The sequence below is a fragment of the Neofelis nebulosa genome, chromosome 2, assembly GCF_028018385.1.
Source record: "Neofelis nebulosa isolate mNeoNeb1 chromosome 2, mNeoNeb1.pri, whole genome shotgun sequence".
NCBI classification, from domain to species: Eukaryota; Metazoa; Chordata; class Mammalia; order Carnivora; family Felidae; genus Neofelis; species Neofelis nebulosa.
In genome coordinates this window covers 200,398,837-200,423,343 of record NC_080783.1, presented here as the reverse complement: position 1 = coordinate 200,423,343, position 24,507 = coordinate 200,398,837, and the positions used below count along the sequence as shown (strand labels likewise).

The 24,507-nt window shown below is 43.1% G+C and overlaps 1 protein-coding gene and 1 long non-coding RNA gene across 2 annotated transcripts in view; one reads left to right on the top strand and one right to left on the bottom strand.

The window, feature by feature from the left end:
• The window catches only part of LOC131505149 (uncharacterized), a 32,448-nt gene extending 15,287 nt beyond the window's left edge, over window positions 1-17,161 (top strand). Inside the window, exon 3 of the long non-coding RNA XR_009258291.1 lies at window positions 16,450-17,161. This is a non-coding gene — a long non-coding RNA (uncharacterized LOC131505149). The remainder of the gene's footprint in view (window positions 1-16,449) is intronic.
• SRSF4 (serine and arginine rich splicing factor 4) overlaps window positions 17,069-24,507 on the bottom strand; it is a 28,492-nt gene continuing 21,053 nt past the window's right edge. The window contains exons 4-6 of the mRNA XM_058718355.1: window positions 22,093-22,307; window positions 18,809-18,898; window positions 17,069-18,567 (exon numbers count right to left, since the gene is read on the bottom strand). Of these exons, the coding sequence (XP_058574338.1) occupies window positions 17,736-18,567; window positions 18,809-18,898; window positions 22,093-22,307 (1,137 nt within the window). The 3' untranslated portion in view covers window positions 17,069-17,735. The remainder of the gene's footprint in view (window positions 18,568-18,808; window positions 18,899-22,092; window positions 22,308-24,507) is intronic.

Genomic DNA, 24,507 nt, shown 5'->3' with positions numbered 1-24,507 from the left:
CATATTTTTTTTTTAATTTTTTTTTTCAACGTTTTTTATTTATTTTTGGGACAGAGAGAGACAGAGCATGAACGGGGGAGGGGCAGAGAGAGAGGGAGACACAAAATCGGAAGCAGGCTCCAGGCTCTGAGCCATCAGCCCAGAGCCTGACGCAGGGCTCGAACTCACGGACCACCGCGAGATCGTGACCTGGCTGAAGTCGGACGCTTAACCGACTGCGCCACCCAGGCGCCCCTAAAACAAACATATTTTTAAAAAATTCATCTTGTTGGAAGGGATGAGGTTTAATATCAGAAATACACCAAGATAAGACTGGAATTTTTTTTCTCTCTCTCTGTTAAAATGATAGTTTTTGGGGCACCTGGCTGGCTCAGTCAGTGGGACATGAGACTCTTGATCTCAGGGTCATGAGTTCAAGGCTCACATTGGGTGTAGAGATTACTTAAAAATAAAATCTTTAAAAAAATAATATTTTTCTTAGCTATTGGTCTACTCGTAATAAATTGTAAGCAAAGGTTTCTCTTTACTTTTAATGTAATCTTCCTAGAAAAAGTTTTCTGTGTTTTGCCCTAGGGCCTTTGATTACTTAAAGTTGAATCTTCTCAATATTAAAAGAGCTAAGTTTTGCTAACAACTGTATAACTCTCTGTGTTTGCCTTTGAATCTCTTAATGCCACTTTAGCTAAATAGATAATTAAGATTATTAAGTTTTGTAATGATCCGTAATCCTATTCAGTCCTGTGCTTTAAAACATTCTGAGATTTCTGACAGATTTCCTAAAATTTAACTTCTAAATGAAGTGTCTCATTTTCTTCACTAATTAGGCTTATTTGGTATGTCAAATTATATGGGCAGCATCGTCAAATAAGTGATGATCGACCTTCAGAGGTGATATTGCATGGGTGAATGCTCTAACTGTTCCAGAAATTCCTAAGGTTTTGATATGCCCTGGTTTAACATCATCACTTGTAATTCTAATGATTAAAGTGTTGTGTGTCACAGAAGTACCCAAATTTCCTTATCATTCGCATCATAATGAACTCTAACCAGATCTTTAGCCACCGTCGGTGTTGAGTCCTTTGTCATTTGTGGTCGTTGTTTGGCTCTGATGCTCTTGCAAAAGTGTTTCAGCTTTAAGGAGATTCATAGAGAGGACTCTTGACAAGTACAGCTCTCTGACAATTTCTGGAACTAATGGGAAGACTGCATTCGAACAGAATAATAAGAGGGGACTGGGTGAACTGAGGAAGGTGAGTTGTTTGATCAAAGTCTCAAATGCTAAGAAGGTTCTTGAAATAATGACAAATGCATGTTCCTTTTGTACATTGGAGGAGATTTTGTTAGCGAGAGCGAAAGACAGAAAACAAAGGCTTCCAAGGATGGGTGTCAGCATGGAGCATTTGCCATCCAAGAGACTGAAGCTAAAAACCTGTTTAAACTCATTGTCAGCTCGCTTTTTGCTCCTTTTTGCTCATGAACTTGTTAAACAGGTTTGGCATTAGCACCCTTTGGGGGCAGCCAAAAATATGCAGATGACAAAAACAGAATGCCCATTTGAAGAGACCCATGTGTCCTTGTTGTTGGAGATCCAGGCTTGGGAAAGTGCCCAGTGCTACAGGCAGTACTCGGCATTACTCCATGGGGTGTGTTTGACTGTAACTCTTTGAACAGCTAGTTATTCTGGAGATGTTGCTTCGGAAGCTGGTGCCCTGGTGTTTGGCGATCAATGTATTTGTGGAATAGATGAATTTGACAAGATAGGTAATCAGCATGAAACCTTGTTAGATTATGGAGCAGCAAAGTGTGGAGGCAGGTGTGGTTTGTAGCCTCCCTGCCAGAACTTCCAGGATTCTGCTGCAAGTCTGGCTGGAGGGTGCCTGGCTGGCTCGGTCGGAAAAGCATGCGACTCTGGATCTCAGGGTCGTGAGTTCAAGCCCCACGTCGGTGTAGAGTTTCCTCAAAAATAAATAAAGACAAACAACCTCTGAGAATTTTTAAAATTAAGTTTATTTTCTCGAGAGAGATCGCGAGTGAGGTTGGGGCAGAGAGAAAGAGGGAGCAGAGAATCCCAAGCAGGCTCCGCACTTGTCAGCGCAGAGGCTGATGTGGGCCTTGATCTCACGAACTGTGAGATCATGACCTAAGCCGAAACCAAGAGTTGGATGCTTACCCGACTCAGTCACCCAGGTGCCCCAGCTTCTGAGGATTTAAAAAGGGAGAGAGCCTTGCAGTCCAGATTTGACTTGGTCTTTCTGTTGTTACACTATAAGTGAGAGACATGCCCATTTACTGTCTGAACGTGTGATTTACTGCGCTAAGAGCTGGAAAGCAGAGAACCATGGTCATTTGAATGGTCCAGATTCAAATACTTCTGTACTTGAAGGGGTTTCTTTCTTTCTTTCTTTCTTTCTTTCTTTCTTTCTTTCTTTCTTTCTTTCTTTCTTTCTTTCTTTCTTTCTTTCTCTTTCTTTCTCTCTCTCTTTCTTTCTTTTTCTTTCTTTCTTTCTTTCTTTCTCTCTCTCTCTTTCTTTCTTTCTCTCTCTTTCTTTCTTTCTTTCTCTTTCTCTTTCTTTCTTTCTTTCTCTCTCTCTTTCTTTCTTTCTCTTTCTCTTTCTCTTTCTTTCTCTCTCTTTCTTTCTTTCTTTCTCTCTCTTTCTCTTTCTTTCCTTCCTTCCTTCCTTCCTTCCTTCCTTCCTTCCTTCCTTCCTTCCTTCCTTCCTTCCTTCCTTCCTTCCTTCTTTCTATGTTTATTTATTCTTGAGAGAGAATGTGAGCGAGCAGGGAAGGGGCACAGAGAGAGGGAGGCAAAATCAGAAGCAGGTTCCTCGCTATCAGCGTGGAGCATGACCCAGGGCTTGAACCCAACCAAGATCATGACCTGAGTGGAAGTCAGACGCTCAAGAGACTGAGCCACGCGGGCGCCCCCTTGAGGTGGCTTCTGATACAACATTATCAGGAAGATTAAAGGTGGTTCCTGGAGGAACACTGGATACAGTCCCTCACCAGCTGTGGAGAAGGTACACTGGCTATGCTCTGCGGTATGTCCGTCTGAGGCGATCCCCAGATGCTGCTCGAACTCCTCAAGACTTTTACCTTGAGCTCTGGAAACAGAGCCAGTGGTTAGATGGCTCACCAGTCACGACGAGGCAGCTGGAGTCTCTGATTTGTCTACATCAGGTTCTATGCCAGCAGTGCAGAGCCTGCTTGGGGTTCTCTCTCTGCCCTCCCCTTACTCTCCTTCCCTCTCTCTCTCTCAAAATAAATAAATTTTTTAAAAAACTTAAAAAAAAAAAGGCCCAAAGGTTTACCACCTTCAAACTGGTACACCGTGTAAAAGGACTACCAAGCTAGGACCTCCTGGGAGGTCCTAAAAAGAATTAATTATTGAAGAATTGGAAAAAAACAAACGCCCCCCCCCAACTTCTGGAAGATGATACCCCAAAAGTAATGTAATAGGGAAAGGTGTTGATTTATATTTTTTTATGATTCTTGTTTGAAACATTGCTGGTTCTCTAATGTTTGCTCTTCCAGATTTAAGAAAAAATTTTTGTTTTAAGCTATCTATCACTTACAGAAATTCGTAAAATATTCCTTTGTAAACAAATATAAAATATAAATATTTTTCTCCCTACTCCATGCCTCCAAAATTCAGAAACTCTCAGTGCATATTCTTATATTCTCATGGCAACATAAGTATTTACATAAGTTCAATAAGGCCCTGTTCTCCCTCTGACAAGACAGTTGGAAACGTTAGATTACCAAGACTTTGGCTGGAATGTCCTATTTGAGACAGACATGTGGAGACTCACATATGACAGGCAGCTCTCAGGAACTAAGGGTGACTTGATGGCACCAATGAACCCTTTGGAAAAATTGGCCGGGTAGCTTTTGCTTACAGGATTGCTGGTAGCCTTATCAGGCGAGTAAAGAAGGTCACTTCTTAGCGGGTACGGGGACCTCAGGATACTTTGGGAACCTTCAGAAGAGAGGACTTCATCCGAAACTATAGGCATTGCAGGCAGACTCTGAGGGCAAGTATTTGGCTTGGCTGTTTGGCCTTGAGGGGCTGTTAAGTTCCAGCAAAGCTGGAAAGAGGCTGAAAAGTTCCAGCCAAGCAGAGGAAAACAAAATAAAAGACAAAAACCCCCTATATGGCCAGTCACATTCTCGCCACCCTTATGTAAATAATTAGGCCGACTTTGTCAAAGCTGGACAAAATAAATTCGTCTTCATTTGCCTATCTTTGGAAATGAGGGTGATTTTAGAGAAATTATGCGTCAGTAACATATCTTTGTAGATGTTCGATCAACTGAGTGTTGTTTGCCTATAAAGCTGGGCTGGACTCTGAATTCTGGTTTCCTCGAGTATCTGGCTATGACTCTCCAAACTGAGGTGTCCAGTCTTCTTCCATTCTCTTGACTTGGCATCACTGGGAACTAAAACTGCCCTTTTTCCTGAAGCCCTGCAGACTGAAGCTGGACAACTTGAGGTAAACTCCAGAGAAACTGTCACAACGGCCTGTGTTGAGACCTATTTGCTAATTCCTATAGACACCTTTACAGGTTGGGTTGAAGCTTCTCTATGCATTCAGAGGAGGCCTCGGAAGCTGTCAAAACACTTTTAAATGAAATAATTCCTACATTTGGATTGCCACTAACAATTCAGAGTGACAAGGGAGTGGCATGTATGGTGAAAGTCACACTAAGTGTCAATGCCTTGGCCATTCAGTGGAAATCACACGCTCCCTGGAAAAAATGAACCCTGTACTTAAAAGAACTTTGGCAAGGGGAGCCTGGATGGCTCAGTCGGTTAAGCATCCAACTCTTGGTTTCAGCTCAGGTCATGATCTCGTAGTTTGGGGAGTTCGAGGCCCACGTCGGGCTCCGGGCTGACAGCATGGAGCCTGCTTGGGATTCTCTGTCTCCCTCCCCCACTCGTGCTATTCTGTCTCTCTCAAATAAGTAAACTTAAAAAAAAAACCCCACACCTTTGGCAAAAATTTGCCAAGAAACCACTTGGGAAAGAGCTTTGCTGGTTGCCCTGCTTTGGGTAAGAATAACCTCTAGAAGTAAGTATGGTGTAAGCCTGTTATAAAATATTATATGGAAGACACTTTCTATACTCTTTTCATGACTTAGGAGTTCCTGATGGGGCTCACATTAGGAAATCGGATCCTATCAGGTACATTCAACCATTGGGAAATACTCTAAGTTTGCTTCTGGCAGGTTGATGTACCCCCCTGTCCCAGGTGTGCCCTTACACTGCCTGAACATGCTGGAGACTGGTGTCACTGAACACCTGGGAGAGCGGGCACCTGCAGCACCAATCCAACCTCACTGGACGGGACCTCTTGTGAGGTGCTGTTGACCCCCCCATTCTTCAGCAAGCTTAAGGAGAATTAAGTGGATTCACCACCACACTGAGCTGGTTCCGCAAGAATCCACAGTTTCCGGGCACCCTGTCAAGGAGAACATCAAAAAGGATCCCGCTTGGACTAGTGATGGAACTGAAACTACTATTTTGGGGAGCTGGTCCCAAGAAATCAAAGGATATTTCTAAATACATAAAGTTTCTGTTCCTCTAACCCTGATCTAACCCCATTTCAGCTGGAAGTAACTAGAGGGGTCATTGTCCCAATTCCCGCATGAGTGAGGGATGATCAAAAGACAGCGGGGATTGAAACCCGTAACCAACAGCATTAATAAGCATAGGTGCAACCCTTTACCAAGACCTTTCTGTTTGCCCTTATATACTCCTCCCTCCTCCTCCAGGGAGGCAGGGTGGAACCTTGCCCTCTGGTCTCTTCATTGGGCTGCCTCTCGCTTAAACCCTTTCCTTGCTGCACACTCCCTGTCTCAGTGATTGGCTTTGCTGTTATCAGGCAAATGAACTTCGGTTTGGTTACACTTGGGATGTGATGGTTGTCCTGTAGCTTAATGATAGGTGGCCTGCGGAGCCATCTTTTAAAATATCAGCTTCAATGAGGTATTATTTAGGTCATTAAAATTTACCCGTGAAGGTGGGAAGGAATGGTAAGGTCAGCCAAGACCTTCTGACTGGTTATAATAAGACTATACCAATATTTATATCTGTATTGTTAGATACATCATGTATCCATTTATATATTTTAAATAGTTTTCTTTCCCCTTTTCCTCATTATCGTATATAGGCTCTGGTTAAATTTACCATTTAGTATGGGGGTCAGCAAATTTTCTATAAGGAGACCACAAAATTATAAACACCCTGTCCCCCCCACCCCCAAATGAGCCATGAGTCAGTTTTTTAGAATCTGAGAGCTATTAAATGTTTGTTACAATGATTTGCCTCTGCTGCCCACAGACCGTTCACATACGAACATGGCTGGGCACCAACGGTGGCCAGCACGGCTCAAATTTGTAGAACTTCTGTGCATCATGAAATATTTTATTTTTTTCAATCATTTAAAAATGTAAAATTTAGGGGCGCCTGGGTGGCGCAGTCGGTTAAGCGTCCGACTTCAGCCAGGTCATGATCTCGCGGTCCGTGAGTTCGAGCCCCGCGTCAGGCTCTGGGCTGATGGCTCGGAGCCTGGAGCCTGTTTCCGATTCTGTGTCTCCCTCTCTCTCTGCCCCTCCCCCGTTCATGCTCTGTCTCTCTCTGTCCCAAAAAAAAAAAAAAAAAAAAAAAAAAAAAAAGTAAAATTTAGGGGCACCTGGGTGGCTCAGTTGGTTAAATGTCTGAGACTTTGGCTCTGGTCATGATCTCACAGTTTGTGAGTTCAAGCCCCCTATAGAGCTCTGTGCTGACAGCACAGAGCCTGCTTTGGATCCTCTGGCCCCCTCTCTCTCCGCTCCTCCCCCTACCTCAAAAATAAACATTAAAAAAATGTAAAATTGATTCTTAGCTCAAGGGCCCTATTAAAAATAGGCAGTAGGCTGGATTTAGGCATATCCTGTGTTTCACTGACCTTACTTTAGTCCATAGGCTGCAGGATACAAACAAGGGGTAACTAACAGAACTAGAAATGTGTAAATTACCTGAGGGGTTTTGTAGATACTGGGGAGATAGTAGGTTGACTCCCTGGACTTAAAATAAAAATTAGCAGACTTTTTAAGTTTGAGAAAAAGTAGAATTCCCATATACGCCTCCCCTCTTCCCCCCTTCTTGTTAACATCTTGCATTGGTGTGGTACATTTGTTATGGTTGGTGAACCAATAATGATGCAGTATTATTAACCAAAATCCATACTTTACATTAGGGTTTGTTGTACATTCGATGGGTTTTGATAAATGCGTCATGTCACATATTCATCGCTACAGTATCCTACAGAATAGTTTCACTGTCCTAGAAATGCCCTGGGCCCCTCTGAACCCCTCCTTCCCTTATCCCTGAACCCCTGGCAACCACTAATCTTTTTACTGCCTCTACAGTGTTGCCTTCTCCGAATGTCATATAGTTGGAATCTCTCAGTCTATGGGCTTTCGGATCAGCTTCTTTCACTTAGTGATAATAACACTTAAGGCTCTTCCATGTCTTTCAGTGGCTTGATGGCTCATTTCCTGGCATTGAGTGACACCCCATTGTAGGTGGTACCACCATTTATCTGTTTTTCCACCCATTGAAGGATATCTTGGTTTCTTCCAGTTTTGACAATTACGCATAGAGCTGCTATAAACATTCACGTGCAGGTTTTTGTGTGGACATATGTTTTCAACTCATTTGGGTAAGTAGGAGCATGATTGCTGGCTGGTAATTATGAGTACATTTAGGTTTGTGGGAAACTGCCAAAGTGGTGGTACCATTTTGCATTCCCTTCAGCAGTGAGTTCCTGTTGTTCTACATCCTTGTCAGCGTTTGGTGTTGTCAGTGTTTTGGATCTTGGCCATTCTGATAGGCATGTATTGGTATCTCAGTTTTGCTTTACTTTGCATTTCCTTGGTGACATATGAGGTTGAACATCCTGTCATTGGTTCCTTTGCCATCTGTATGTCTTCTTTGGTGAAATGTCTGTTCAGATCTTTTGCTTCCTTTTTAATTGGGTGTTTGTTTTCTTACTGTTTTAAGAGTTGTGTGTGTTGGATACAAGTCCTGTGTTGGATACGTGTGTAGTTTGCAAATATTTTCTTCTAGTTTGTCACGTGTCTTTCTACTCTTTCAGCAGTGCCTTTCACAGAGCAGAAGTTTTTTTAAGTTACTATTAATAAGGCCTAGTTTGCCAGTTTTTTTCGTGAGTTGTGCTATTAGTGTTGTATCTAAAAAGTTATTGTCAAGGGGCGCCTGACTGGATAAGTGGGTGGAGCATGTGACTCAATGTCAGGGTTGTGTTTGAGCACCATGTTGGGTGTAGAGATTACTTAAATGAAAATAAACAAAAAGTCATTGCCAAATGCAAGTTCACCTAGATTTTTTTCCCTATCTTGTAGCAGCTTTGTGTTCCATATTCAGGTCTATAATCCATTTTGAGTTAATTTTTTTTGTGAAAAGCGTAAGATCTGTGTCCGGGTTCATTTTTGTCCACGTAGATATGCATTTGTTCCAGCACCATCTGTTGAAAAGGGCATCCTTTCTGTATTGAATTGCCTTTGCTCCTTTGCCTAATATCAGTTGACGATATTTGTGTGGGTCTGTTTCTAGGCTCTCTATTCCACTGATGTATTTTATGGGTTTTTTGTTTTATTTTGTTAGTTTCTTTAGCCAGTACAACTCTGTCTTGATCACTAAAACTTATAGTCAGCCTTGAAGTTAGTTAGAATCAGTCCTCTGACTTCGTTCTTCTCCCTCAATATTGTGTTGACTATTCTTGCTCTCCCCTTGCTTCTTTCCACATAAATTTTAAAATCAGTTTGTTGATATCCTCAAAATAACTTGCTAGGATTTTGATTTGGTTGAACTGACACTTTAATAATATTGAGTCCTTCTATCCATGAACATGGAATATCTCTCCATTTATTTAGATCTTTGACTTCCTCCACTGGAGATCTTGTACATGTTCAGTTAGATTTATATACATAAGTATTCCACTGGGGGGGGGGTCCTAATGTAATTTTTTTTTTAATTTCAAATTGTTCATTGCAATTGACTTTTGTATATTAATCTTGTATCCTAAAAACAGCTTGATTTAGTGGCAGGAGTTTTTCTGTGAATTCTTTAGGACTTTTTACAAAGATCATATCATTTGTGAATAAATACAGTTTTATTTCTTCCTTCTCAATCTGTACCTTTTATTGTTTTATTGTATTACTTAGGACTTCCAGTATCATATTGACTAGGAGTGGTGAGAGGGGATATCCTTGCCTTGTTGCTGATCTTGGGGGAAAGCATCTAGTTTCTCACCATTAAGTATGAGGTTAGCTGTAGGTCTATTCGTAGATTTATCAAGTTGAGGAGGTACTCTTCCATTCTTTTTTTTTTTTTTTTTTTTTAAGTTTATGTATTTTGAGAGAAAGAGAGAGGGAGAGAGCACAAGCAGGGGAGGGGCAGAGAGAGAGGGAGAAAGAGAGAATCCCAAGCAGGTTCTGCACTGTTAGCATGGAGCTGGATGCGGGGCTCAAACTTGCAAAATGTGAGATCATGACCTGAGCAGAAACCAAGAGTCGGATGCTTAACTGACTGAGCCACCCAGGTGCCCCGGGAATCTTCTATTCCTAGTTGACTGTGAGTTTTTGTCATGAATGAATATTAGATTTCTTAAATGCCTTTTCTGCACCTATTGGTATGCTCATGTCATTTTTCTTCTCTAGCCTGTCATGTGATGGATTATTTTAATTGAATTTTGAATATTAAATTAGTCTTGCATACATGGAATAGCTGTTTGTGGTATGTAATTCTTTTAATGCAATATTGGATTCTATTTGCTACAATTTTGTTGAGGATTTTATCTATGTTCATAAATATTGGTCTGTAGTTTCCCTATCTTTCAATGTCTTTGTCTGGTTTTGGTATTGGGGTAATTTTGGTCTCATAAAATGAGTTAGGAAGCATTTCCTGAGCATCTATTTTCTGGAAGAGATTGAGAACTGGTATTTCTTTTCTTAAATGTTTAATAGAATCCCCCAGCGAACCATCCGGGTCTGGTGCTTTCTGTTTTGGAAGCCTATTAATAATTGATTTGATTTCTTTAATAGATATAGGCCTACTCAGATTATTTCTATGTCAGTTTTGGTAGATTGTTTTTCAAGGAATTGTTCCGTCTCCTCTAGATTATCAGATTTGTGGAGATAGTTGTTCATAATATTCTTTTATTATCCTTTTAATGTCCCAGGATTGTAGTGATGGCCTCTTTCATTTCTGATAGTAATAATTTGTGTCTTTTATTGGTTAGCCTGGCTAGAAGTTTATTAATAAAAAAAATCATTCTTTGATTTTTTTCTTTGTCTACTGATTTTGTTTTCAATTTCATGGATTTCTGCTCTAATCCTTCTGCTCACTTTGGATTTAATTTCTTTTTCTAGTTTCCTAAGGCAGAAGCTTGGATTATTGATTTTAGGCCTTTTCTTTTCTTCCCCTCCCCTCCCCTCCCCTCCCCTCCCCTCCCCTCCCTTCCCCTCCCCTCTCCTCTCCTCTCCTTTCCTTTCCTGTAGGCTCCATGCCCAATATGGGGCTCGAACCCATGACCCTGAGATCAAGAGTCATATGCTTCACCAACTGAGCCAGCCAGGGACCCCTCTTCTTTTCTAATAGGTGCATTTAATGCCCTAAGTTTTCCTCTAAGGAGTGCTTTTGCTGCATCCCACAAATCTTAGGTTTTATTTTCATTTCGTTCAAAATCTTTCTCTTGAGACTTCTTTGACTCATGTGTTATTCAGAACTGTGTTGTTTAGTCTCCAGGTATTTGGGGGACTTCCCAGCTATCTTTCTGTTATTGATTTCCAATTTAATTCCATTGTGGTCTGAGAACATATTTAACATGATATCATTCTTTTCATTAAAAAAAAAAAAAAAAAAAAAAAAAAGCATTTTGTAGTGGAGGCAGAGAGAGGATCCCAAGCAGGCTCTGTGCTATCAGTGCAGGGCCTGACATGGGGCCCAAACTCATGAACTATGAGATCATGACCTGAGCTGAAATCAAGAGTTGGACACTTAACTTACTGAGCCACCCAGGTGCCCCTCTTTTAAATTTGTTAAGGTTTGTTTTATGGCCCAGAGTGTGGTCTATTATGGTGAATGTTGCATGTAAGCTTGAGAAGAATGTGTATTCTGTATTTTGAGTTAAAGCATTTTGTCAATTAGATTGAGTTCATTGATGACACTGTTTAGTTCAACTATGTCCCTACTGATTTTCTGCCTGCTGGGTCTGTCACTTATTGAGTGGGATGTCGAAGTCTTCAGCTGTGATAGTTGGATTTGTCTCTTTCTCCTTGCAGTTCTAGGGGCTTTTTACCCCATGTATTTGATGCTTTGTTAGGTGCATATACATGAAGGATTTTTACATCTTCTTAGAGAAGTGACTTCTTTATTGTCTTTTATTTAATCATTGATATCTGATTATTTTTTATTTTTTTCCAGTAAGGGGGGGTTGTTTTGTTTAAAAATCATTTTATTTTTGGGGCATCTGGGTGGCTCAGTTGGTTAAGCGTCCAACTTTGGCTCAGGTCACGATCTTGCCGTTTCTGAGTTCGAGTCCCGTATCGGGCTCTGTGCTGACAGCTCAGAGCCTGGAGCCTGTTTTGGACTCTGTCTCCCGCTCTGCCTCTCCCCCACTCGCACTCTGTCTCTCTCTCAAAAATAAACGTTAAAAAAACTTAAAAAAAATCATTTCATTTTTCATCGTAAGTGTACTCCTTAATCCCCATCGCCTACTTCTCCCATCTCTTCCCCACCCACCTCCCCTCTGATAAACATCAGTTTATTTTCTACAGTTAAGAGTCTATTTCTTGGTTTGTCTCTCTCTCCGTTTTCCTTTGTTTTTTAAATTCCACCTATGTGTGAGATCATATGTTTGTCTTTCTCTGACATTCTTTGCTTAGCATTACACTCTAGCTCCATCCACATCGTTGCAAATGGCAAGATTTCATTTTTTTTATGGCCGAATATTCGTGTGTGTGTGTGTGTGCGCGTGCTCACGCGCACGTCACATCTGTATCCATTCATACATCAATGGATACTTGAACTGCTTCCATAGTTTGGCTATTGTAAATAATACTGCAATAAACATCGGGTGCATGTATCCCTAGTGTTTTTGTATTTTTTGGGTAAATACCCAGTAGTGTGATTATTGGATCATAGGGCAGTTCTATTTTTAACTTTTTGAGGAACTTCCACACTGTTTTCCACAGTGGCTGCACCAGTTTGTATCCTCAGCAATAGTGCACAAGGGGTCCTTTTTCTCCACATCCTTGCCAACACTTGTTTCTTGTGTTTTTGATTTTAGCCATTTTGACAGGTTTGAGGTGATATGTCATTGTAATTTTGATTTGCATTTTCCTGATGAGTGATGAAACATCCTTTCATGCGTCTGTTGACCATATGGAGGTCTTCATTTGGAGATATGTCTGTTCATGTTTCCTGTTCATTTTTAATTGGATTATTTGGTTTTGGGGTAGTGAGTTGTACCAGTTCTTTATGTATTTTGGATACTAACCCTTTATTGAATAGGTTGTTTGCAAATATATTCTTGCATTCAGGTTACCTTTTGTCAATGGTTTCCTTTGCTGTACAGAAACTTTATTTTATATGTAGCCTCAATAGTTTTTGCTTTTATTTCCCATGCCTGAGGAGACATTTAGAAAGATGTTACTACAGCTGATGTCAGATTACTACTGCCTGTGCTCTCTTCAAGGATTTTTATGGTTTCAGATCTCACATTTAGGCCTTTCGTCCATTTTGAGTTTGTATTTGCGTATAGCGTAGGAAAGTGGTCTAGTTTCAGGTTTTACCTGTGGCTGTTCAGTTTTCCCAATACTATTTGCTTTAAAGACTTCTTCCCATTGTATATCCATTTATTCCTTTGTTGAAGATTAACTGACCATACAATTGTGGGTTTATTTCTGGGTTTTATTCTATTCGAATGAGCAGTTGGGTCTATTTTTTGGTGTAATTGTAAATGGGATTGTTTTCTTAATTTCACTTTCTGCTGCTTCATTATTAGCATATAGAAATCCAATAGATTTCTGTAATCAACTTTGGATCCTGTGACTTTACTGAATTCATCTGTCAGCTCTTGTAGTTCTTTGATGGAGTCTTTAGGGCTTTCTCTATATTGTTATCATGTCATCTGTAAATGTTTTACTCCTTCCTTACCAATTTGGATGCCTTTTATTTCTTTAAAAATTTTCTTCTTAGTGTTTATTTTTGACACACACACACACACACACACACACACACACACACACAGAATCCGAAGCATCTGAAGCAGGCACCAGGCTCTGAGCTGTCAGGCCTGATGCCGGGCTTGAATCCACGAACTGTTGAGATCATGACCTGAGCCGAAGTTGGACACTCAACCGACTGAGCCACCCAGGCACCCTGCCTTTGATTTGTGTTGTCTAATTGCTGTGGCTAGGATTTCCAATACCATGTTGATAAAAGTGGTGAGAATGGGTATCATTCTCTTGTTACTGACCTTAGAGGAAAGCTGTTTTTTCGTCAATGAGTATGATGTTGGTTATGGGTTTTTCATATAAGGCTTTTTATGTTGAGGTATATTCCCTCCACACCTACTGTGCAGAGGGTTTTTTTGTTTTTGTTTTTTTTTTTATCATGAATAGATGCTGTACTTTGTAAATGCTTTCTCTACATCTATTGAAATCGACATACGGTTTTTATCCTCTTGATAAGCAATCACAACTGATTTGCAAATATCGAACCACTTGCATCCTGGGAATAAATGCCACTGGTTGGTTGTATGTAACTCTTAATATTGTTGGATTTAGTTTGCTAAAATTTTGTTGAGGATTTTTGCTTCAATATTCATGAGACATTGGCCTGTAGTTCCTTTTTGCAGTGTCTATCTGGTTTTGGTGCCAGGATGATACTGGTCTTATAAAATGAATTTGGAAGTTTTCCTTCCTCTTGTATTTTTTGCAATAGCTTGAGAAAATCTAAATGTTTGGTAGAATTCACCTGGGATGAACGAATTATTGATAGAATTTATAATCTACCACATTTGTTGCTACTTTCTACTTAATCTTGTTTTGTTACATTTTTGTCTTCCCTTCTTTTTTGGGGCGGGGGAGGGACAAGAGGAGATTAAGTATGGAAAAAAGGTATGTGTGGACTCTGAGCATCCAAAGAGGTTATAGAGGAGCTTTGTATTTCTTTGGCTGCTTCCTACTTTGGGGAAATTTCTTACTGACTGCATTTATTGCGGGCATCAATGCACATTTCCCACTGTAGAAGCTAAAATGAGCCATCCTTCTCTTCACTCCTTGGCATCTAGAATGTGGGATGATGACCTGGGCTTAGACAAATGGGTGCCCCCAGGCAGGCCTTGATCAAATGATGGGACAGTTAAAATTCACAGAAGCGGGCCAGTGGCATTGTCCTGCAGCAACTTAGAAATTGTTCCAGGAAAGCAGATGGTCTTGTAGAAATCCTGCGTGACTTAACCTAAATTCAAATCCTAGCTGTTGTTAACTTCAAATCTTCCTGTAATTATACCACAAGTGATGAAATTTTACAAGGAGAACCTGAGAAGTCGAAAAATTAAGCCTAGCTTTGTCGCTAGCTATACATTGGGCAAATCACTGCACGTTTCTTGAGTTTTTGTCTTCACCTTTTAAAATGGGATTACGTACGAACGTACATAAAAGCACCTAGCTCATAGCAGGTGCAGGTCGACAAATGAATCAAATTCAGGGCCTTCCTCTTTCAGCTTCCCAAGATCATTCTTCCCTTGGGCCATGGTAGATGAGGTCAGGGAGAAAGGGCAAACACTACGCAGCTTTACCCTCAAATGTTATTGTGGTCTCCGGTTAACCTTTTCTAAGGGGTGGCAAGGGTGCTTTGCCAGTGAACGCTGGCCCAGTATCTGGTCCACAGAAGGCACTTAGTACTGATACCATCATGAGGCAAGCCCGGGGATCCTAGTCTATAAACATGTTCTGTAAGAGGGGCCTTCTCAGTCTTTTCATACACTATTCCCAGTGCCTGGCATACAGAAGGCACACACTCTGATATTCTCCAAATACTGCCGGGGGCAGGACAAGTTCACCTGCAACTGAACCTCCCAATACTGACCCCAGGGGTGGTGTGAGAACAAGATGAAACAGGTTTGTGAAAGTATTCATCTCTGGTGCATGCCTGGAACCCAACAGATGAGTTTCCATCTGTCTCTTGATTTTTAACTTTTTACTATAAATGAATTTGAAATTGCTGGGGGAAAAACGAATGCCAATCCCTTCTATGTGCAAACGGAATTTCCATCCTTTACACTCTTTCCATGTGCTAATAAATTCATTTGGTTAGAACTAATGTGCCCGCGACATTTGAGTGAGTGCTTCCCAATGCTCGTGTAAACGACAGGGTGAAATTATGCAAACGTGACGGAACTATGTTCAGAATATGGATGAACAGGAAAAAGCCTGGAAGGGAATTTGGAAAGAGCTGCTGTTAGGGATAGTAAAATTCAGTTGACTTTTTAAAAATTGGGCTTAAAAATTTTTTCACTTGTGAAAGAAAAAAAGCCCAAAGAAACGTCCCCGTCTTTATGTCAGGGAATGAATGCTGGATTCTCCTCACCTACTGGAGACCAGCACGAGGTGTGAGGCCGTGGGGATTCTGATTGGGAGAAGCTCCAGGGGGTTTGAGGTTCCAGTCCCTGAGGTTCCACACGTTTCCCAAACTGAACTCGCTCAACTTCGTCTTTCCCGTTTCTCAGGCTTCACGAACGCCTCTGACACTCCTTTCCCCAGGTCGCCTCCTGCCTTGTTCAGGCCCCACATCACCTGCAATTACGTTGACCCTTAATGCAGGGATTAGGGGCAGTGTCCCCTTTACAGTAAAAAATCTGCATATAACTTGACTCTCCCCTAACTACTAATAGTCTACTGTTGACGGGAAGTCAGCGAACTCATATCTTGTGTATGTGTTATATACTGAATTCACACAGTAAAGCAAGCCACAGAAATATTAAGAAAATCACAAGGAAAACACAGAGTACTGTATCAAAACCCAGGTATGCGTGGGCCTGCACACTTCTCAGCCATGCTGCTCAAGGGTCAACTGTATTGCCTCTCGGATTGCTGGTGTCCATGCATTTGGGCTCCCAGAATGCACGTCAGACCAACCTTGCAGCGCCTAGCTGTACAACCCTTACCCTCCTGTTTAAATATTTCCTTTGTTCCCAATGTTTATAGGACAAAGGCCAAATTCCTCCTCCTGGTATCGAAAGCACCGTGACCCAATCCATCTGCCAAACTTGCTTCTTATTCCCGATCATCACACCCCACGTTCCCTGGGCACCTTGCCCTGTGCTTTCCCAACTCCGTGGCTTGGTGCACAGATGTTTTGTTTTTTGTTTTTTTTTTACAGGAATGCCTTCCACCCCCACCTCTCTAGAGGTTCAGCCTAAGTGCTCGCTCAAGAGATCTCTGAACCGAGATGAAGTTACAACTCCCTCCTCCGAGTGCCCGCTTTGCTCGGATGCCTCTGTAGTCCTTTAGGGGCCGAGACCAGATTGGAAAGCACCGTGCCTCTGGTCCTTTCTTCAGAGCCAGGCCAGACAAGTGATGCAGAGAACGAGGGGAACAAAGGTAATCCAGTATCGTTTTTCTTCCTGGCTTTTGGTCAGTCCAAATCCTAAGGCGATGAGGTATCACTTCACATTCACGGTGAGAAGTGCAACGAACAGTCTAGAGGAGAGCGCTGTTTGTGAAGAAACCATCTGGTGATGCTCTGAGTTCCCTACCTGACCCGTCTCTCATCAGCCTGGCCATAAATAAGCTTCTTGAGAGGAAGGACTGTAAATTCCTAAGAAATCTGCCTTTATTCTGTTGGGTGAGAAAAATCCTTTTAGGAACAAAGGGCAGCTCCCTACCCACGCATGGGTGACCTCCAGGAACAAAACAGCCATGACACGAACTTTTTATGCTGAGAAAAGAAATTAGCAAGATAACTCAGGAAATGCAACTCGGATTCAAACACCATGAAATCTTGTCAAGCAAAAATAGTCTTTATTCAAATTTAATGGAAACAGGGGTCACTATACTTTGCAAGACGGGGAAAAATAAAATTAAAAAAAATTCTTTTCTTTTCTTTTTTAATATAAAACAATATAATCACAATACCAGAATATGGAACTCTACAGTTTATTTCCTATGGGTTACTGCAGGTATCAATTTTCCTCGACTGTGCTATTCACAACTTTGTTAAGTCCAAAAGTATGAAACCAAAGTGGTAGGAAACTTAAGACTTAGCACTTTCACTAAATGGCAAACATCAAAGGGCATCAATTCGAGGGCAAAAATGGCCGAACTCACCGTACCTACCTATGTCACCGTTCCAGCCTGAAAGCCATCCAGGTACTGAGCTCCCTGTGGGAAAGGCCAGGCCTGAGAGCCGAGGCGTTTTGGATACTCTACTGTGGGCCAGGAGTAAAGGGGGTTTTCAAAGAGAAGATTGTTTTCAGTCGAGCAGGAAGGCCTGGCGCCAGGAGGCTTTACGGAGAGGAAGCACTTAGATTTAACAATTGTAGACACACCATTAGGGGAGTTAAAAATGTACAGCAGTGACGTATGTTCTACTTCGATCACTTGTGCTACGGCTACCAAACATGTACAAAAGACTTCTCGGGGAGTTCCAGCTGTGGTCGTAGCCAGTTAGGACCGCGAGTGGGACCTGGATCTAGACCGAGAGGGCGATCTGGACGCAGACCTGGATCTGGACTTGGACCGAGACCGGGTTTTTGAAGCGGACTTTGATCTGGAGCGTGATTCTGACGGAGGGTTCGGTTTGGACTTGGAATTGGACCTCGACCGGGACCGGGTCTCCTGATGGGCGCCGGCATCCGCACTCTCCCCTCGGCCCTCCCTCGGGCCGGACTCGGCCTTCGCGTGCTCGCGCTCCTTGGAGGCGGAGCGGGAGCGCGACCTGGACTGGGAGCGCTCGGCGTCCTCCTTCTTCTTCTTCTTGCCGCTGCCCGACTTGCTGTCTCGCTTGCCGCCCCGCTTTCTGCTCCTCTCGCTCTTGCTGTGGCTGCGGCTCCGGCTGCGGCTCTCCTCCCTGCTCCTCTTCCTCCCCTTCCTCTTGTCCTTGCTTTTGCTGCGGCTGCGGCTGCGGCTGCCTCCTTTGCTGCGGCTGCGGCTGCGGCTGCGGCTCTTGTGCAGGCCCTTCTCCTGGCTCCGGCTCTTCTCCTTGCTTCTGCTTCTGCTCACGCTCGCCCGCTTCTCCTCCGCTCGCCTCTCCTGACTCCTGCTTCGACTTTTACTCTTGCTTTTGTGCCGACTGGGACTCCGGCTCTTGGACTTGCCGGCGTTGTCGCTGTTCTGGATCTTCTCTTCGGCCTGGTCTTTACTCTTGCTGCGGCGCTTGTCCACGCTGCGGCTGCGGCTGCGGCTCTTGTCCTTGCTGGGGCTCCGGCTTTTCTCCTTCTTGCTGCGGCTGCGGCTCTGGCTGCGGCTGCGGCTCTTGCTCCGGGAACGGGAGCCCGACCTGAGGAGACACGGGGATCGGGGTCACGGGCGACCTCATGCCTCACGCCGCTTGTGACGACAGGAGACTAACGCGAAGCGTACGGCTTGCGGTGGCCAAGGACCGCTTTCTGAACCCCGAGTCCCATCCCGAGCTGGAAAACCCGGGCTGAGGGAAGACTGGTAACGTGGTTAAAACCCAAGTGGGGAGCGGGACGGGCGTGCCCCGCGGACCTCCTCTGCTCACGCCAAGGAAGACCCACCTGGACCGAGATCTGCTCTTCGAATGACTGCTTTTGCTGCTGCCGCTTCGGCTTCTGCTCTTACGAGAATGTCTGCTCCGGGAACGAGACCTAGCAGGAGAGAATATGACGGAAGGCTAGCTGAACACCGAGACCTTTTCCAATTGAAAAATACGTACGGCACTGGCTGTGTCCAGGCTCGGTGTTGGAAAAGAACCCTCTCCGGGGTTCTCGGCTCACAGATCTGGTACCTGCATGGCTCACCTGAACCTCAGAACCTCTGATTCAGACCCCACGTCTCCCCCAGACCCGCTCTTTCTGCTGGGTTCCTTATTTCCACGGGTGCCACGGTTCTTTAGCCAGTTCCTTGTACCACGAACTGTAGCCACGCCGGCCTCTTCTCTCCCCCCTCATCCACACATAGTCCTGGATTCTGCCTCTTTGCCTCCAGTCTACCCACCTCTGCTGCCCCCCCCCCCCCCCAAGCCACTACCGTCTTTCTTGGTCCCTCCTCAACAGCCTCCTCATTAGCCTTCCTGCAAACACTTTTGCCCTTTGGCTATCAATTCACTCACTGGGACCAGAGAGCGTTTTAAAAAGCACACTCCAAGCTTTAAAAAAAATCGTTAATAAGCCAAGACTGTGAACTCTGCTTATTTTCTACCACAGTAAGCAGGGCTCCTCAGGGGAATCGACTATTCCAAGTGTAGGGCAGAGAATGCACGAGATGGGCCTAGAACATCTCATCATGGCAGAAAGAGGAAATGTTCAAAGACCGCTGGGCTCCACCATCTGTGAAAGGACTTTTGCCAAAAACACTGAACCTGTTCCCCAGTCACACCTCTCAAGACATAACTTCCAGTTTACTGGGAAGTGGGGATAAAGTACAACAATATCACGAGGAAACAGATGAATGCAAATGTAAAAACAACGAAAAGTCAGTGTCAGGATTGGGGGGGGGGGAGGGGCCTGCTTCAGACTGAAGACACCTAACAAGCTCTTGCAATACAGGACTGGACTGGGTCCCGGTCAGCAGAGAAATGCATCTATAAAGACACCCATGCAACCACTGGAGAAATCTGAAAATGGCCTGGATAGAAGATGACTTTACGGAATCACTGTTAAGGTTCTCAGGTAAGAGAATATAAACGTGGTCATCCTCGCTTTGGGAGACACACGCTGAAGTATTTAGGGGCGAAGCGTCCTGTCTTCAACTTCCCTTAAAATGCAAACGTACGGGGTGTGTGCATAAATATATACACAGAGAAAGAGACAGAAGAACACGAACTACTAATGACTGTTGAAGCCAGGAGGAGAGTATGCGGGTGTTCGTGAACTATTCTTTCAACTTTTATGTTTGAAAATGACTGCAATAAACAATTTGAGAAAATATTTAGGAAAGCACATCCACATGAAAACCAAACAAAACCAAGACAACCGAAGACACAGAAGCCAACCTGAAGGGCTCCCAAGGGTCAAAAATTTGAGCATAAAACATTAGGACTGCAGTAAATGAAATGTTATTAAATATATACATTATCATCCAAGAATTCATTCAAAATGATATTAAATCACCGACCGCATCATTACCTCGGGGAATCCTAGAGCACCTTTAAAATTCTAAAAGGTGGTAAATAAAGGTGTCAAACTTTTATTTTGCATTTCCTATAAAAATTATACCTGAGAGTAACAAAGAGTGGAAATCATCCATGATAGAATTACAGCCTTTAAATGCAGAAAGAATGAGGAAACTGGAAAGTTATCCCTTGGCAATGACAACTGATGGCTCTAGGGAATGACGGATCAGTAGAAGCTAAAACTATCAGGTGGACTGTTGACGTGGAACTTGAAAACAGATGGCTCAGGCTCACGACTCTGGACGCAATGATGCATGCTATCCCTCGTCATTTGAAGTGGGACATCCATGCACCGTACAAGTGAGGCAACAAGAAGCATAAGGTACTACTTACAAAGTACATCTGCTAATAAAATACTGACCTTCCTCTAAAAGCCTCGAGGCCTAACTATGAGTTCATAGGAAACATGGGAAATAGGGTGGATGTGGTAAGTATCACCACAAGGACGCAAAGAGAAATCTCAGCTACGAGAACATATCCAAACAGGCCAACTGTTTCTTCAACCAAATGCCCGGAGAATAAAAACAGGACCAAGGAGGGCATACCTGTGATTAAGACAATTAAGAGACACGCCATCTAATGGCAGCGTGCGGATCCAGTTGGGATCCTAATATGAACTAACCAACTGCCAAAATACATATCCGAGACAACTGGGAAAATGTGGATACATATCTGCTGGCTGTGATATGGCCCCATGATTTTAGATTTTAGTTAGACGTACATAGTGAAATAATTGCATTATAGGTGAAATGACAGGATGCCCAGACTTGTCCACAATGAGGCAGGGAGAGGAGTAGTGAAACAAGACTGGAAAAATAAAAAGTAATACAGCTGGATGGGTGACAGGAATAAGGGAATTCAGGGCTCCTTAGGCTATTTTCTCTAATGCTTTATGTATTTGAAATTTTCCGTAAGAAAAAATTAAAAAACAGAACCAAACCTGGAAAGCTTAGAAGTCTCTGGTGACTTCCTACTGCTCTTAAATCCTTACCCTGGTCCGTGGCTCGGCAGGATCTGGCCCTTTTCTGCCTCATCTCCGGTCGCTCTGCTCTTGCTGCCCTCCGCTAGAAGGGCCCTCACCCCTTTCTCTGCCCGCCCCTCCAGCTTCTCCTCTAGGGCCCAGCGTTTATGACGTGCCCGCCCTTCGAGAAGCCTCTGCCAGTTCTCCAAACTTGTGCCGTGTACGTTTCCTTTTGACGCACACTTATCACGCTGGTCATTATTGGCTCAATGCCCGTTTCCTCCACTAGGCTGAGCTTCAGGAGGGCACGGACCACGTCTGTTTTATTCACAAGTGCCTGGCCTAGTGCCGAGCGGCTGCTGAATAAAAAGTCTCCACTCGTGAGTAGCTGGAGTTCCTGAGAAAGTAACAAAGAACGCTTGGCCACGTTTGCTCCCAATACGGGTATGAAGCGGGGCACCCAAGAAGAAATGCGAAAACAGGTCACGGACACCTGCCTCAGGAAAAGCACTTCGATCTCTACCCAGGATGTAAGAGTTCAAGAGCCTCACAGATAAATGCTTGGTGTGAAGTGGCGTCACTGAACCAGACAGAACCATGTTCCTGAGGAGGACAGGAGACGGGAAAGGGACTGTCTGTCTGTGTGCTCACGAATGAATGAACAGCAAAAGCTCCGACGCACACATATCAATGATCAACCACGGTACCTGGAGTGACTCCGGCTCCTGGAATAGGACCTGCGGCGTCTGGAACCGGGCTTGTCTTCGACTAATCTGATTTTTCTGCCATTGACTTCAGTTCCATCTAACTTTTCCAAAGCTCTTTTCATGTCGGAGTAAGACACAAATTCAATCACCCCTTCATTTTTACGGCCCTTGTGAGCATCTGCATAGGTCACTTCTCCCGCCTGACGCATATAATCCTAAAGAAACAAAACACCCCAAACAGGGTCATGATACATTTTGTGAAGATATCTAATGCGATTATAATTAAAGTTTTCCCTTTCCTTTGGGAAGAAAAGCTCGTTTTCTTTTTGAATGAAGTTTACTCTTAAAAAAAACAAAACAAAACAAAGTTTACTCTTAAAATATTTCCACCTACATACCAACCCATTTATTAAGGTTCTTTTCTTTCTCAAAAGAGAACGAGCGAGCGTGTGCACACGCAAGCAAGTGGGGGGGGGGGGGCAGAGGGAGAGAGAGAATTTTAAGCAGGAGGGGAGCTCGATCCCACGACCCTGGGATCATGACCAGAGCCCAAATCAAGAATTGGGACGCTCAATTGACTGAGCCACCCAGGCGCCCCTAACTAAGGTTCGTTCTTTTTCTTTCTTGCTTTTTCTTTCTCTTTCCCTATTTTTATTTTAGACAGTGAGAAAGAGCACGAGCCGGGGTGGGGGTGGGGGGTGGGAGGCGGGGAGGAGGGGGAGAGAGAGAGAGACAGACAGACTGAAGCAGGCTCCACACTCAGTGCAGAGTCTGACGCGGGGCTCAATCCCATGACCCTGGGATCGCGACCAAATTAAGAGTCGGACGCTCAGGTGACTAAACCACCCAGGTGCCCCTGAGGTTCTTTAAAGTATCAGGTGAGAGGTAGACACAATAAATATTTAACTGTTTCTTTCGTGATGTGTGAATATGAAAGTGTTTAACTATAATTTTCTGAATTTTATACTGGCAAGCTTTTTGTTTATAGCACCTTTGGAGGCTCATGTCACCACATGAGTAAATGTGAAAGTTAGGTCTTTTACATTTCATTGTAAATCCTTGTTTGAAAACGTACAAATGCTGAAAAATATCCAGGCTAACATATAAATACAATCCATAAAGGGATTACGAGATTAGCATCTCAGTTTTATTTAAAATTGCTGGTAGGGGTGCTTGGCTGGCTCAGTAGGAAGAGCATGTGACTCTTGATCTCAGGGTGGTGAGTTCAAGCCCCACGCTGGGTGTAGAGATCTCTTAAATAAAACTTAAAAAAAATAAAAAAAAAATGAAATTGCTATATACTATCTCTTCAAAACAAAGGCAACAAAACAGTTCTGTCAAGCTCGGGCTTCAAAGGTTCAATGATCAATGACTACTCATGTTCCTTCACTACAAGCCTCTTTCCTCATTCTTTTTGAGGACTTAACCTAATCCAGTGGGAGAATACGACATGCTAGATAAACACTAAAGGGAAGTATAAACAAGATGAGATCGGATCAGTGTTTGAAAAGACTAGGAGATTTAGAGAAATTTAACACTTAAGGATTTTTGGCTAATTTTCCTCTATTTCTTGGCATGTAGTATACACATAACGTTTGTGGACTGCAGACATATCCCGCAGAAATTTATTTTTGTTATTGCTTTCCTCTCTGTATTTTACAAACACTGAACACATGCCATCAGGTACCTTCTTTGCTCACTGCATAAACCAGTTACGTGTCTTAACCTATGTATATAACTAGGGTGGCTCGTTACTATTTGAGGATTTCCCAATCGTTGGGACCTTTAGGTTATATATAATCACTTGCTATTATTCATAGCCCAGGAATGACTTTATAGAAAGTTTCTTCAACTGAATTATTTGCAGGAATGGGGGCTCTGGGTAGAAAACAGGGATTCCATATAATATCATCCAAATTTGGACACATTTGAGACTGAGTGAAGACGCTACTAAGTTATACCAAGGCTGGGACTGTCTTGAACAGGTCAAGACCTAGGAGAACTCTAGTAAAAGGGCGTTTTACTAGTAGTTTAAAAAACTACTTTTGTTTTATACCGCCATACTTCCAGATTACTAATAATAACAGCTAACTGTTAAACGTCTACTGTATGGACAGGGATGATTTAACTAAAGCCCTAACTATAACCACATGAAGAAGATACAATTATTCCCCCCATTTTGCAGAACAGAGAAGTAGAAGAATATACAGACTAAGTAAACTGTTTGCCATCATTCAGGCAGTAAGTGAATGAGCTGAGGCCTGAACACAAGCAGCCAGACTTGAGAACCCGAATTAACACTACCTGCCCCAACCGATGGGTGAAACTACCACATCTCCAGGTCCCTGGAGGTAGACTACTAGAGGAATTTCATCTCAACACCATCACCACAGGGTGTTATGAACTTACACATTT